The sequence below is a fragment of the Rosa chinensis genome, chromosome 7 (genome assembly GCF_002994745.2).
Source record: "Rosa chinensis cultivar Old Blush chromosome 7, RchiOBHm-V2, whole genome shotgun sequence".
Classification (NCBI taxonomy): domain Eukaryota; kingdom Viridiplantae; phylum Streptophyta; class Magnoliopsida; order Rosales; family Rosaceae; genus Rosa; species Rosa chinensis.
This window is the reverse complement of record NC_037094.1, coordinates 10,677,784-10,694,536: the sequence shown is the minus strand read 5'-3', so window position 1 is coordinate 10,694,536 and position 16,753 is coordinate 10,677,784. Positions and strand designations below refer to the sequence as shown.

At 38.2% G+C, this 16,753-nt stretch overlaps 1 protein-coding gene across 1 annotated transcript; it reads right to left on the bottom strand.

The window, feature by feature from the left end:
• Positions 1-10,241: 10,241 nt before the first annotated feature.
• Positions 10,242-16,498, bottom strand: LOC112175258 (cytochrome P450 71A9). Its single transcript, XM_024312925.2, is given in 8 exon segments — positions 10,242-10,750; positions 10,753-10,912; positions 11,103-11,242; positions 11,245-11,334; positions 11,337-11,807; positions 12,781-12,821; positions 14,677-14,840; positions 16,385-16,498. Coding segments are annotated over 8 exon segments (1,689 nt in total).
• Between the last annotated feature and the right edge of the window lie 255 nt (positions 16,499-16,753).

Genomic DNA, 16,753 nt, shown 5'->3' with positions numbered 1-16,753 from the left:
TACCACGTTGAAACCACTGAGAAAAATGAGTGGAATAGCTTTGCATAACCTCTGAGTGTGCGGCCAGAAGCGTACATTGGAGAAATTGAAATCTGTTAGCTAGAAGCTAACTAATTCAAGCAACTACTTGCTATGGCATGACCATTTGGGACATCCAGGTCACAGTATGATGCACCGTATCCTCAACTCATCGTGAGTGCATCCCCTTCTGAATAAGGGTCTTGTATATAATGACACACTATGCCATACCCATTAAGAAGATTTCATACTAGACCATCATATGCAAAGACTAGTACATACACCACCATTTTTCTGCACAGAATGCAAGGGAAATTTGTGGACATATCCAACCGCCATGTGGACCAGTTAAATATTAATGGTTTTGGTTGATGTATCGACAAAGTGATCACATGTAACACTATTGTCCACAAGAAAACGCTGTTTTTGCTAAACTCTCGCCCAGATCATGAAATTGAGGGTTCACCACTCGGATTATCCCATAAAGTCCATAAGACTTGATAATACCGGAGAGTTTACATCGAAGTCTTTCGATGATTATTGCATATCATTTGGGATTGATGCTGAACATTTAGTTCCCTATGTTCACACCCAAGATGGTCTCGCAGATATAATCTTGGTAATGCGCACCAAGCTTCTAATTTCTGCATGGAGCTATGCAATCTTGCATGCAGCTACGTTGGTCCCGTTGAGGCCCACTGCTACCAACCTTACTCTGCGTTACAGCTGGTGACTGGGTACGAACCTGATGTTTCGCACTTACACGCATTTGGGTATGCAGTCCTCGTGCCAATTGTGCCGTCACAACGTACAAACTTGGGTCCTCAACAAAGGATGGGCATACATGTCGATTATAAATCCCATCCATTATATGCTCTTTAGAGCCCTTGACAGGCGATCTCTTTACCGCTAGATTTGCGGATTGTCACTTTGATGAGACAGTCTTCCCGCCGTTAGGGGGAGATAAGAACGTTACCATTCCTGATGAACGACGTGAATTGACGTGGAATGTCCCCACTATGTCTCATTTTGATCCCCGAACCGCACAATGTGATAATGAAGTGCGGAGAATTCTAGATCTACAGAGTGTAGCCCAAAATATGCCAGACATTTTCTCTGATCTAGCTAAAGTGACGAGATCATATATACCTGCTGCAAATGTGCCTGCAAGGATAGACGTCCCTGTAGGATGTGTCGTCCCAGATGGACGAGGTACGACCATGGCGGCTAACCAGTAATATGTCCCTGCCCAGAAGTGAGGTAGATCATTAGGTTCGAAGGATTCTTATCCCCAGAAGAGGGTAAACTTGGCACAAACGAATCCTCTTGACATCGCAATCTCAAACCGATTCATCTCACGAGATAAATCCGGATTATGGGTATGTCCTAGAAGAGACTATGTTGGGGGGACGCTCCAACATTTGAACCCACTCCCGAGAATAGAGAAATCTCGGTAAATTTAGTGAGATTTGGAATTGGAATGAGATCATCATCGATGATATATTAGTATTTGCGGTGGCCACCGAAAATATAATAAGCGATGACCTCGAACCTTGCTTTGTTGATCAATATCAATGAAAAGACGACTGGCTAACAAGGAAATAAGCAATACAGGTCAAAATAGATTCCTTGACAAAGAGAAAGGTGTTTGGACCTGTTGTTCCTACACCTCCCCATGTTAAACCCGTAGAATTTAAATGGGTATTTGTAAGGAAGCGTAATGAGAAAAACGAGATTGTGATACACAAGACTCGTCTAGTGGCGCAATAATTTTCTCAACGCCCTGTGGTTGATTACGAGGAGACGTATTCTCCCGTAATGGACGTCATAACGTTCCACTACCTTTTCAGTTTGGTAGTTTCCGAAAAACTGAATATGCAGCTTATGAATGTGGTCACAGCTTATCTCTATGGGGATCACGACACAGAGATATACATAAAAGTTCCAGAAGGACTTAATATACCCGATGCAAATAGTTCTAGACCACGGAACACGCTCTTCATTAGTTTTGAGACGTTCACTTTATGGATTGAAACAATCCAGACGGAGGTGGTATAACCGTCTAAGTGAATATTTAATCGGGATGGGATATGTAAATAATAAACTATGCCCATGCGTGTTTATTAAGGAAACAAGTTCCTAGTTTGGAATTGTGGCGGTCTATGTCAATGACATGAATTTGATCGATACTCCTGAAGAGATCAAGGAAACCGCAAAGCACCTGAAGTTGGAATTTGAGATGAAAGGCCTTGGGAGAACAAATTATTGTCTCGACCTGGAGCCCGAGCACAGTGCAGATGAAATTTTGGTCCATCAACCAAATTACATCCAGAAGATGTTAAGATGCTTTAATGAGGATAAAAGCAAGCACACCTATGGTCGTCTAAAGTCTAGAGAGAACCGTATCGTCCTGCAGATGATAACGAAGAGATATTGGTGCCAGAAGTCCCATATCTAAGTGCAATAGGCGCATTATTGTACTTGGCTTAATTCCCTAGACAAGACATCTCATTCGATGTGAACTTGTTAGCTAGATATAGCTCTGCGCCAACACGCAGCCACTGGAATGGCATAAAAGACATTTTTCGCTACCTTAGAGGTAAGGCGGATATGGGCTTATTCTATCCCTACGCATCAAGGACTGGATCAAATCCCCTTGATCCTCAGAATGATGCTTGCCTTGTTGGATATGCTGATATAGACTATCTATCAGACCCGCACAAGGCACATTCCCAAACTGGTTATGTCTTTACCATTGGGAATACTGCAATTTCTTAGAGGTCTACGAAATAGACACTTGTTGCTACCTCTTCGAATCATGCTGAGATACTAGCTCTTCACGAAGCAGTATGTGAATGTACATGGCTGAAAGCCGTTACAAAGCATGTTCGAAGCACATGTGGACTGCATTCCACCACTGATGAACCAACCATTATCTACGAGGATAATGCTGCTTACATAGAGCAGATAAAGATGAGTTTCATCAAAGGAGACAACACCAAACATATTGTACCGAAGTTCTCCTTCAATCAGCAACAACAAGAGCATCAGAAGATTGAAGTTAAGCAGATTTGATCTGAAGACAGTCATGCAGACCTCTTTACCAAGTCACTACCAAAGTCTACATTCCAGAAGCATGTTCAAGGTATTGGTCTACGTAAACTATCTGAATTACCTAACATGTAATTTTCAGGGGGAGTCGAAATCAGGGGGAGTATCCTGAAGCATACTCACCTGACCATCGTGTACTCTTTTTGTCCTTCGTCCAGGGTTATTTTGTCCCACTGGGTTTTGTTACCTGGCAAGGTTTTAACGAGGCACATCTTTAGCATGGTCACCCCAATTATAGTACATCTTGAAGATGCTTTGATTCGACATATATATGCATTTGCTCATTTTTTTCCTTCGACCACGGGTTTCTCCCACTGGGTTTACCGGGCAAGGTTTTGGTGTAGCAAATCTAATGCATCCCTCTCGTAGACATACTACCTACTTATGGTGCTGATAAGAAGACTCCACCTATCTCTGAAGCTGTGATACTGCTACTCCACACTCAAGCGCGTTGTGCTCTTTTTCTCCTTCGACCAAGGTTGTTTTTTCCCACAGGGTTTTTATTACTTGGCAAGGTTTTTTGACGAGGCAACATAGAAGCGCATAGCAGGGGCAACACTATTGACATGGAATATCCAAGGGGGAGTGTTGTAAATATTAATGTGGCTATTCATGTAATAGCAATTAGTGTTGCGTGATATACGCCAATTAAGATTGATTGGTGATTAACAAAATATAATTAGCGATTGATTGATTATAATCAGACGAGTGATTAATGTAATCGTTAAATAGTTACCTTTCGTAAACCTGAGGTACTCCTATATAAACCTCATTGTGAGATGAATAAAATCACTCCATTTCTCATACTTCATTCTTGGTGTCTAAACTCTCCCTCTCTCAAATTCTTTTACTATCGTTTTACAACATGTTTCAATTTGAAATATTCCTAAAATGGAGGTAATACGTTTTGCATGGACCCTAAGATATATAGTCATGACTTAAATCTATAATACAAGAATTGACGATTTAGCTCCGATTTATCTCTTACCATGTGATCGACAGCAAAATCAATACTAGTTTAATGTAAATCATTGCATGAGTACGTTTACATATCATTATCATGATCATTATGTATCTAAAAATATGGACCTAATAGCAAAATGAGAACCACAATATATAGCCATTTGCATTTGATTATACATTGCTCGAGCTATGAAGGAAAAAATTATAAACCAATCAAGACTGTTTCGCAACCACTTCAATTTTTGTAATTTCTGTAATTTCTGAGTTCGTCAAAGATTCATCCATTCAAGAAATTATGGAAGAAAAAACATTGATTAACTAAAAGCACATGGATGATATTGCCAGAATTAGATATAGGTAAGTTCACTTGCTTCTTCAAAAGAGCAATGAGACAAATCTTATTCCCCTCCATTTATTTATATTTGGTCAACTTTCAGGTTTTAGCTACTTGTCTCAGGTGACCCCTTTCATCAACACTACTGCTAAGCAATCAGACTTGAACTTTGCACTTTAGCTACATGAGTTCTTACTTATCTTCATCCATGGTGCTTCTACTCCTTGTTTTTCTCATACCCTTCATTTTCTTGCTTTTGATGAAGCAAAATGCTAGAGGAAAGTGGTTGCCTTCTGGTCCTAGAAGGCTACCTCTCATAGGGAACCTTCACCATCTTTATGATGATTTAACCCATTCTGTTCTTCAACACCTTTCTAGTCAATATGGGCCAAACATGTTCATGCAATTAGGCTCGAGGCCAACTCTAGTAATCTCCTCAGCCGAAATGGCAACAGAGGTTTTGAAAACTCATGACCTAGTTTTTCAGGTAGACCAGCCTTGTATGTTGCAAAGACGCTTAGATATGGATGTGTCAATCTATCGTTTACTCCTTATGGTGAGCATTGGAGGGAGGTAAGGAAGATTGTGATCTTGGAACTACTTGGTCCAAAGAGGGTCCCAATGTTTCAGTCTGTGAGCTAGGGATGAAGAGGTTGGAGTTATGATCAATTCAATAGCTCATAAGTGTAAGAGTATTGTCAATCTCAGTGAAGTGACAGTTAGCTTGGCCAACAATGTATTTTGTGTCGACGCTGTGCTTTTGGTAAGAAGGATGATGGGGAAGGTGAAACTAGCATGAGCATGTAAAATATTATTTGGACCTAATATTATCTACATTAAGTAAATAACAAATTGATTAAGCTTATTACAATAAATAGGAAATATATGAATTATCTACCTAGACACCTAATGAGCTTTGGTATGTCACTCATATGGTTAGGAATCCATTTTGATAAAGATAAATATCTGATTAGTTGATATGATAAATTATAGCATATGTTAAATAACTCATTGGCTAGAATCAATGATTCTTTTATGGGAAGACCTATCTAGCTTGTATATATAGGTGCTTGAAGTCCCTATTCACTGCTTGACAAAATATTGAGTCATGCCCCACAGAGAATAGTTAAACACATAGTTGAGTAGAAGATTTCTTGCGTGTGGCTGATTGAAGTTTTGGAGCTCGGATTATTTGTGTTGAATAGCTGTGTTGCTGCTACTGCTTTTGAAGGAATGACTGTTGTGCATGAAGCAGGTGATGCATCTCCTCTTGTTGTATTCTAGCTCATATTGTATTGATCATTTGGTTGTGTTTATGCATTTTGTGAAACGATCCTGGTTTGCTCATTCAGTTAACAGAGCAGAAATATTCAGGAGTTGCTTAAAGAATCGATGGTCCTTTTGGGAGGACTCTATGTATCGGATTTTCTACCACGGATCAGCTGGATAAACAAGTTCAGTGGTCTTGAACAAAGAGTACGTAGACAAGTGTTTAAGAACTTGGACGTACAATATTAATAACAAAGTGTTAGAGGCGGAACGCCTTGATCCTAAAAGGCCTAAAACAGAGAATGAAGATCTCATTGATGTTCTGCTTCGAGTTCAGAAGGATTCGAGTCAAGCAATACTCCTCAAAATTGAACAAATCAAGGGTGTCATCACTCATCACTGTAAGTTCTATTTCGCCTCTTCTATCTCCATGCACCTCAACATGTTTCTATTGTGTATTTACTTTTTATATTTCTTTTAACATACATGTTCACTTGCCAGAAGATGTAGCATGTTATGTAGCTTGCTAGACTGTCAAACTAGAGTTCTAGACCCTTAATACTAGTCTAGCTAAACTTCTATCAACATAACATATTAGACATCTAGAAACAATTTAGAACTTCATAAATGAAAGACCGATATCTATAGTTCTATACAGTGCAATTAGTGATTAAAAAAGGTAAATCTTTTTGCAGGACATGTTTTTAGCAGGAACTGATACCACCTCAGCCGTACTGGTATGGACAATGGCTGAGCTTATGCGGAACCCTCTAGTGTTGAAAAAGCACAAAATGAGGTGAGAAGGGTGGTAAAGGGAAAGCGAAGGTGAAAGAAAGTGATATTTTTCAACTAATGTACCTAAAGTTAGTCATCAAAGAAAGTTTAAGAGTGCATCCACCTACACTGATACTAGTTCCAAGAGAAACCTCCGAGACTAGCACAATTGAAGCGTATGTAATTCCAGCCAAAACAATGGTGTTTGTCAACCCTGCAAAAATGATAGGAAGAGACCCTAAATGTTGGGAGAATCCAAACGAGTTCTTTTCCTGGAAGATTCTTAGACAGCGGGATTGATTACAAAGGAAAGAATTATGAGCTTTTACCATTTGGGGCAGGAAGGAGGGGTTGTCCTGGTATGAACTTCGGTGTACAGGTAGTTGAGCTTGCACTCGCCAATTTGCTTTATTGTTTTGAATGGGAACTACCTGATGGGGTAAGAGGAGATGACTTGGACATGAAGGAAGCTGCTGGCCATACAGTGCAGAAGAATGTTCCTCTAAGTTTAGCTGCTAGACCAGCACTGCTAGTAAGCTAATAAGCTTGAAAGTACTAATGCATCAGTGGCAGTATTAAATGTTATGCGACTCGGTAACAATATTGTACTTGAGTGCCAAGCACAATCATAATGGTCTCCCATATTTGTAGTCTTGATTCTCGAAACAATATTGTTACTCCATGAGCAACATCATTGTTATAAGCTTGTGTTTATTTCTTCTTCTTCTTCTTTTATTTATTTATTTATTTATTTTTTGGATTTTTGCATTGTTTTCTTGTATTAGTAATAAAAAGATATTTCCACATACAGGTCTCGTGTTATCATGATTTTGAATGCCTAATGCATTGGACTTTCAGTCTTTCACCTACCAGTAGCTGGAAAAAAACAGTACTAATTGAATATTTTTTGATGTGGCTGGAAACCTCCTGTAGATTCTCCTGAGGAATTTTATATGTCTATTTTTTTTTATATTGGCTGGCGGTTCTGTTGAAATAGTACAGCATATATTATACCCAGCAAATAAAAAGTTGTTTCTTGGTTTTAACTTAAAAATTGTAGATCCAAGGTTTCATTTCGTACTCACTAGTACGTTGGGTAACATTCTTAAATATAGGCTAGGTGAATGGCTAAGAAGATCTCAGTGAATAATTTTTGTAATATTGGACGGATGCCATTCATACGATCATATCAGACTAATGCCTCATTTGGTTCATAGAAAGAAAAATAACTCCTTTAATTATCTTTTCTATGGGAAAGGAAATGAAATTTCTCAAGAACTTTTCATTTCGATGTTTGGTAACATAATGAAAGTTATCTGGAAAGTTGTTAAAAAGTTTGTAATGTGTTGTGAGTAACAAATGCAAAGAAAGAATGAAGGAAAGTGATTTCTTTGGTGTTTGGAATGAACCACTTTTCCCCTTATTTTTCCTTCCTTCAGGAAAATATTTTCTTTCATTTTGTATCACAAACACAAGAAATGAACAAGTTTCCTTTTCTGATACTTGTTTTCCGCGAACCAAATGCAGCCTAAGAGGAACATGTAACTTCAGAAATAAAAAAAGCAAAAATTAAAATATACAGTATAAAGTGAGTTTCAAGAACTAAGGTCTAGGGAAGGGCAATCACTTCATATTGTTTTTTTTTTTTTTTGCTTAAACCCGGCTGAGCAAGGGTAATTATTAAAAGGGTTTTTGTCCATTTACACCATTTTTAGAGATTTTTTTCCCATTTACCCCATTAAGTTTTTTTAATTCTCTCTTACCCAAAACATTCTAAGGAGGTCTTCCCTAATACCTCATTAAGATTTTTTCTTTTTAAAAAAAAAAAAACTTTAATACCATTTTACCATTACCCCTTTGTTAGTTAGAGAGAGAGAGAGAGAGAAAATGGAAGAGAGAGAAATTATGGGAGACTTCGCCAGAGCCCGGTCATCTGCCGCCGAAGTCCGGTCACCGGCTGCCGGAATCCGGTCAACGGTCGCCAGATTCCCGTCATCGGCTACTGCCCACCGGAATTTGCTGAAAATCTCACCAGAAAGTTTTTTTGCTCCTAATAGACATCTATTGCCTCCTAATAGATGGGCAATAGACCTCTATTGCCCCCCCTAGTAGACGTCTATGGCCCCATAATAGAGAGGCAATAGACGTATATTGCCCCTAATAGATGTCTATTGCCCCCCAATAGATCTGTATTGCCCTTGGCATAGCACCATTTTGTAGATTGGGAAAGGAAAGAACTTCAAAGTTGCAGAGATAAAATTCCAATAATTCATTTACCAGTTGAGCCCAATTTCCAGCTATCCAGCCCCATGTAGGAAGTAAACTCAACCAACAGAACCAACTGTTTCTAATTTGGGCCTCCAGTAAACCCAATACCTTGGCCAGATCTGATCTGGACACCCAAACCCATTTGGGTGAGGTGCCAGCGTCTTGCGCGACTAGCAGCCGTCACTTCTGCATCTCCAGCACCGACTTCACGTTGGTTATGCCAACTCCGATCCAACAAGATCGACTTCTAGCCACCACCGAACTGGAAATCAGTCTCCGCTCTGCAACACCAAAGCATCCCAACCTCCAAGTATCCAAATCCGAAAGCCGTAGAAAAAAGAGTCGACAAAGCGTCATTAACCGATTTGGACCTCCAAAGCATCCCCGATTTGGACCTCCGATTCCGGCGTCATTGACCGAGTTAACCAGCGTGAATGTCAAAGTTGAAGAAGCTCTGGCTAATGGGGCCGATCCCGACGAGTTGACTTGGCTGGAGGTGGAGAACCTTGATCTTTACAAGAACAATTTCTAGGGGAGTTTGCCGGCGAGCATTGCCGACCCGTCGAACCTGTACGGAGCTTCGAGCTTGCTGCACGGAGGCACGAACTATCCGCCGGCTACACGATTGATGGTGCCGCCTCACGACGATCGCCGGCTGCACCTTCACGGTTGAGAGAGAGAGAGAGAGAGGAGACAGATCAATGGCATATGGGGTAGTTTATTGATTTGGCTGAGGGTAAACTTGTCTTTTTATATTAAATTGGGCAGCTGGGAATAAAAATCTGTTGTTGGGGTAAGTGAGATAATTTTGGTGCTTTGGGTCAAGAACCCTTATTAAAAAGAAAAAATATATACCATAGTAGGGGGGACCTAAGGGCATATTTTCTTACTTGGAATGGAATGTAATGGAATGATTACGGAGTAAAAACACTCATGTGTTTACTAACACATAAAGGAATCAGAATGATTTAAAGTAAAAGAATTCATGTGTTTACTAACATATGAAGGAATCAGAATTGGTGTAGGTCCCACCTATTTATCAGGAATCGATTCCTGAATACTCAGGAATTCGATTACGAAGGGGGGAGGTGAGTTTAGGAATCATTGCTCCGGAATCAATACCGATTCCTTTCTTCTCGCATTCCACTTGTTTCCGATTTCATGATTATTTTTCATTCAAAGTAAGTAAACGTGTCATAAATCTTGTCCCACCAAAAACAAACAACAAACTTATAACTCGCAACTAACAAAGAATACTAGCAAAACTAAAAGTTGGGAAGCCCCAAGCAATCGCTATTACAAAAGAAGAGAACAGAATCTGTTGGCAAGTCCCACCATGTCAAACTTGATGTCTTCATGATATTATCTTATTGACTTGAGCTTTTCTATATCTAGAAAATAAATCACAAAGTTATGGGAATTTTCTACATAGTTCATCCACATGCTTTTTTTTTTTATTTTTTTTTTTTTATTTTTTTTATGCGAGGTTCATCCACATGCTTATTCACGTAAGCTTTAACATGATCCATACAAGAATTTGTATGGTTCTAACTAAATTTTCAGGGGTAGCAGCTAGACATAAATGAACTTTCTTTTGCACTGTAAGCCCAACAGCTTCTTTCATGTCCAAGTCTTCTCTTTTCACCCCATGAGGCAGTTCCCAGTCAAAACAATAGAGAAGATTAGCAAGTGCAAGCTCAATAACCTGCACAGCAAAGTTCATACCAGGACAACCCCTCCTTCCTACCCCAAATGGTAAAAACTCATAGTGATTTCCATTGTAATCAACTGAGCTGTTCGAGAATCTGTCAGGGAAGAATTCATTTGGATTCTCCCAACATTTCGGGTCCCTTCCAATCATTTTTGCATGAACAAACACCATTGTGTTGGCAGGAATGTGGTACTCTTCAATTGTGCAATTCTCTGTGGTTTGTCTTGAAATTTGTAATGGCAATGGCGGATGTAATCGAAGACCTTCCTTGATGACTGACTTTAGGTACATGAGTTGAGAAGGTCACTTTCTTCAACCTTCCCTTTGTTCTTGATGAGTTCTCTCACCTCATTTTGTGCTTTCGTCAACGCCACAGGGTTCCTAATCAGCTCAGCCATTGTCCACACCAGTGTCGATGTGGTTGTATCAGTTATCCTGCATGCACATTTAGCAATTTTAATACTCTCTAGCTAGCTTCCAAACCGGATGAAATTCTATAAATCAAAACGAGCAACGTTCTTTTTGTAATATCTAACACGTTATGTTTTAAGACTACTAAAATGCCAAACTGTCTAGCAACTGTCAAGTAAACATTTCCGGAAGAAATAACAAATTTAACAAATTAATGGATGTAGAAAATATAAATAAACATACAGTAATAACACCCTTCATTTGGTCATTAGTGAGGGCAATTGCTTGATTTGGATCTTTTTGAACTCAAAGCAGTACATCAACAAGATCTTTATGCTCTGGTTCAAGCCTTTCAGGATCACGGTGTTCCTCAATCACTTGTTATAGATGTTGTCCAGCCCTTTAAAACACTTGTCTGCCCTTTGTTCAAGATCACTCAACTTGTTTAGCCAACCCATCCATGGTGAATAATCTGACCACTATATCCATTGCTAAGTGTCACTTCACTGAGATTGATGAGACCCTTAGAATTGCGGGTTATAAAGTCGATCATAACTGCAACCTCTTCATCCCTCACAGAACGAAACACTTGGAACTCTCTTGGGACCAAGTAGGTCCAACATCACAATCTCCAGTACTCACCATAAGGAGAAAAAGATAAGCTGACAGAGTCATAGGTGAGCTTATTTCCACCATACAAGCTTGGTCTACCTGAAAAAATTAGGTCATGAGTTTTGAAAACCTCTCTTGCCATAACTCTTGCCGTTTGGGCTGAGGATACTACTAAAGTATATTTTGAGCCTAGTTGCAAGTACATGAATGGTCCATATTTATTGGTAAGGTGTTCAAGGACAGATTGGGGTAAATCATTAAAGAGAAGATGAAGGTTACCAATGAGAGGTAACCTTCTAGGACCAGGAGGCAACGTTGGATATGGACAAGTAAGAACTCATAGCTAATTGATGGGTTTCTGAATGCTGCATGATGGCTATGAGTGAGTACCTATTTATAGACATAATAGCACAAGCTTGAGAGTCTGAACATAAAAGAAAATCGGTATCCTCATGAAAAACAAAAACACAAAAGAAATTTCCAGTTTATTTTGGAATAACTCAAATATCAGAAAGACTTTGTAGAGTACTAATATTGTGACTTGAAATATCTGATTATACATTACTATATATAAATTGTATCTAAACAAGGTATGGAAGGGCAAAAATTAAGATCAACTTGCATAGAGATCTAGTAACGGATTGTGGATGGTGCCACGACAAAGGCCTACTAGTCTGTTGTTGACTCTGTCGATATTATGTCAAAGCTGTAGATTGTTTTACCGTCACAATTAAAGACAAACAGCACAAGAATTCCAAAGGAAACAAAACTTTTTCTGCACAGATCTCCAGGTTTTTCATATATCCCTATCACGCCAGACCAAAAAAAAATACGTACATTCCACCTGATCAATAGTTTATATTGATAGTCATCCTACACTGTAACATTTCCGATGTTGAAGTAAATATATACAAGAATAATCATAACTGATAAATACTACTAAGATGAATGAAGAAAGAAAAACATACGGAGATAACACCCGTCATCCTCATTAGTGAGGGTTATTGCTCGACTTGAATCCTTCCGAACTCTCAGACAAGTATATCAATGAGATCTCATTCTCTGGTTTAGGCCTTTTCGGGTCAATTAAGGTGCGTTCCCTCAATTACTTTGTCATACAAATTGTTCAACCCTTTAAAAACAATTAATTGTCCACCCTTTATCAAAAGCGGAACGACACAGAACATTGTTGGTCAAGTAAAGTGTCAACTGCATGTCACTTGACAAAGATTGCTAATTAGTTCCAAGACCACAATTTTCCTAACCTTCCTCCGCCTCCAGTACTCACCATAGAAATGATAAGACTTACATGCGGAGTCATAAGTAGCTTTTGCAGCATAAACGACCGGCCTGTATATACCCAAAAAAAAATGAGGTCATAAGTACTTCTGAAAACCTCTCTTGCTGGTCATATGTGTTTTTGAGACTAGTAAAGTAGACACCAAGCCTAATTGCAAGAACATTAGGCTAGGGATCCATATCCATCGGAAAAGCGTTCAAGGATAGAATGGCGTAAAATCACTACGGAGATGGTATGCCTAATCAAAAGAAACAAAGTAAAGGGTATTAGCAAAACAAAGTTTGGCCGGCACCATGGATAAGCAACAAGAACTCATGGCCAACTGCATGCTTAAGCAGCTGAGGCTGTAAATGTTAGTGTAATGTGGTATGACTAAACCAAGTTGAGAAATTGCTACTAACACCAGTCTGGTAGAGAGATTCTGTAGTTTATGCAACACAGCTATATGTTTGAGCTGGAAATCTTGGCAAAGGTACTGGTTTATGTAATATACATATCCAATCCAATCTAGGTGCATATATATGATTATTGTCACTGTTGACTCATGGACTAAACAGACATCTGAACCTAATAATTGCACATTATTTAAGTTTTTGGCATACCTGCTCGGTCATAACTCATACACAAAGTTTTGAAGATATATGAGAAATCTAATAATTTCATGTATTAATGTGGAAATTATTCTATGCACCGACGATGCAAATGAAAATAGCACATTATGAACATAATTCTTCGAGAGATTCTTACGTAGGGCAAACGTACCACATGGAGGTGGGGAATCCCAATCAAAAGTAAAAAAAATTTAAATGTGTTCTGAATTTATCCTTACTCATTAAAATGAAATACTCAAAACTTATTAAAATGAAATACTCAAAACACTCATTTGCATGTTCACTGATTGGGCAGCTCTACCAGCCACGTGGTACATTTGCGCTACGTAAAAATCTCTATAATTCTAAACACATTGTTAGCTCTTTTTTTTTTTTTGGAATGGGGTTTAGAACCCAGTCAAGCTGGGAGGCTTAGCCCCACGCCCATATTATTATTTATTATAGACTGACGCATCAGGGGGAACGTAATACCTAAACCCCTAGCGCTCATAGAAGCTTTACAAAAATCCTCATAGAGGACATCCTGTATTATTATTATTATTATTATTATTATTACTAGCATGGCCCACCAACTATGTGTGTGGAGAGAAATTAAAGATAGTGGAAAACTTTTCCTTACAACTACCACATTTTTTAATTTTCTATTAATTAATTATATTTCATAGTTTTTTAATATATAAAGGTTAAATTTGTAAAAAAAATTCAGTTTTGAATAGCAAACTCTCTTCTCTTAATAATAGTATAAATTATTATTTTTTATTTTTTTTTTTGAATCAAGGAAATAACTTTACAGATATAAACTCAATAGAGTTGATTATTATTACCCTTTTTGCCTTTGGCATCAGTGAATGAAATTATCAGTTTGAATAAAAAAAAAACTTTACAGATATAAACTCAATAGAGTTGGTTACAATCATATCGTAACACATCCAGATAACAATCGTGGAGTGTTATCAAATTACTAGAAATGTGTGTTAGCCTAAAGCCAGAGTGACCATTACATACCATTTCACTGTCATCTACAGACAGAACAAGAAGATGTGGTAGCATCCACGGTGGTACATAAAGATATGTCTACTCATTTGATGTTTCATGCTCCGCCATTTCAGAATAGCTTGAATTCTCATTCAGTACTATTCCAGAAGATTCGCTAGTACCATCCATGTCAAACCGAAAACTAGGTTATTGGATCATACCTCCAGGATCCCAAATACGAAACCCTAAATAAATAGGGTTCATTAGCTTGGTCCATAAAAGAGCCCAGGTCCAGCTTAGAGCTCACAGTTGAGCCTACTTCCAAGGCCCCGAAACTGAATTGGGCACCCGATCTTCTGCTACACCATCATTCATCAACCAGTCAAAATCCTCCTTCGCCGTTGTAGCATATGCAGCACTGTGCACCGTCGCTCCTATGCCTGCGTTAGCCAAGATCTCCGGCCAAAACCGTCTCACCAAAGTCTACATTAAAGTCTCAAGATTAAATTTATGATTTGTCAATAAATAAATCAAGGAGTACGATTTATTTCATAATTAAGGCTTGCTGTAATATAAATTTTTTATCGAAATTCCCTTTTTTGTTATAGCATTTTCATACCGAGAAATTTTAAATACACACCCCAAACTACTTAATACACATTCCTATTATTTTATATTTCAAATCATATTTTATAGGTAGGTTAAATGACCAAAATAGACATTTATGTATTAAAAGAATAATAATAATAATAATCATATGTTCCTTACATTATTCTATAATTATAAACACAATGAATTTCTATACATGACATCCTCATTTAAAACAAGAATAAAGTTAGAAACTATCTAATTTAAATTTTTCTTAAATGAATTGTAATTAAATGGGGTGAGATACCATGTAATTTAAAATTTCGAAATCAATAGCATTAAATGTTTTTAAAACATATCGCTTTACTCCCACTTTTTAGTTTTTTTTTTTTAATCTAAAAGTGATGATTAGACAATTTCTTATCTAATATAAAACATCACATGTATAAAACTTTGTAATTGTTAATGTGTTTGACCATGCAATGACAACTTCGTAGTTCCGCCATTGTGGAGAAACTACTGATACAGTTTTGGTTGAATGTTCGACTCAAAATTTTATACTTGATCAATAGGGTGTTTGGTTGATGAGAACTCAAATAATACAAAACCTATTTCTAAGCATCTATTTGAACTTTGAAGGGAACAATAATGAATCCTTATGGATTTCCCAATAACTAACACAAGTAATTAATATGGTCAATTATATATACTAATCAAATGTTAAATAATAGTGTATTTCATGGTTTTTAAGTTTAATGATATTTTAGGTAATTTTGGTTGTGTATTAATGAGAAATTAAATGGTAAGTGTATTGAGTAAGGAGTGTGTATTAAGTGATTAGAGGTGTGTATTTAAAACTTCTATTTCATACCAACCACAAAAGTAAATGAAATTGTTTAAAGTGTGTGATCCTATCATGTGAATTATTGCATAACATGTGCCTTTGCGCTTCAAAGTCCAAATTCCCCACTAGCAAAGTGAGTTGATGAGGGAAGGAGCTCAGAAATTGTCATCCATCAATTATTGGAAAAAGGATATCGACCTTTAGTTCCAAGTAGGTACATTATTTGACCCACACATCATGCAAAGTCCTTACTCAGTTATATTTTCTTATAAGTTAGAAGCAATGTAAAGTCCACCAGTATAGTCAGCAATCCATCCATACATCAACTAATTGATGTTTGCACAAGTCTATTATAACATGGAAAGACAAAGATTGCTTAAAAGAAATTTTCTTTTCAAATCACAATAACTGAATAACTGGTAGATCTGGGTTTGAGATCAGGCAGCGCCTACCTTCTTACAGTGATTGGAGGATCTTCGATGGCGGTACTAGGCAGCTTGCGGCGGTACAAAGCGCTATTCGGGCCTCATTTTGGTGGATGGGATTGCTGGCAGCGCCGGTGATATGGCCAGCATTGGTAATTTGGTATTGACACCGAAGTCGATGGCTTGGCGGATTGGCTTCTTAATCCAGGGAGGTTGCTGCCGTGCTCTCGGGTGGCTACGTTGGGTGGAGACGAAGCTGGGGGTGGCTGAAGGACGACGACCATATTTGGGTGCCCGGTGGTGGGTGCCCAAATCAGATTTGGTGTTCAAGAGGTTGGGCTGGTGTGAGGTCCACTTTACTACTCTGTTGGGCCAGATTTCTCTATGGGCTTGGTTTTGGGACCTAGGAGATTTTGTGCATGATGTTTGGTTTGATTACACCTTTTAGTGTTTCTCGATCTAGTATCTTGGTACCTAGCATTTGATTCCAAGCTATTGCTATTTAAGTTTAGTTTCTCTGATTGTACACCAATTGAGGT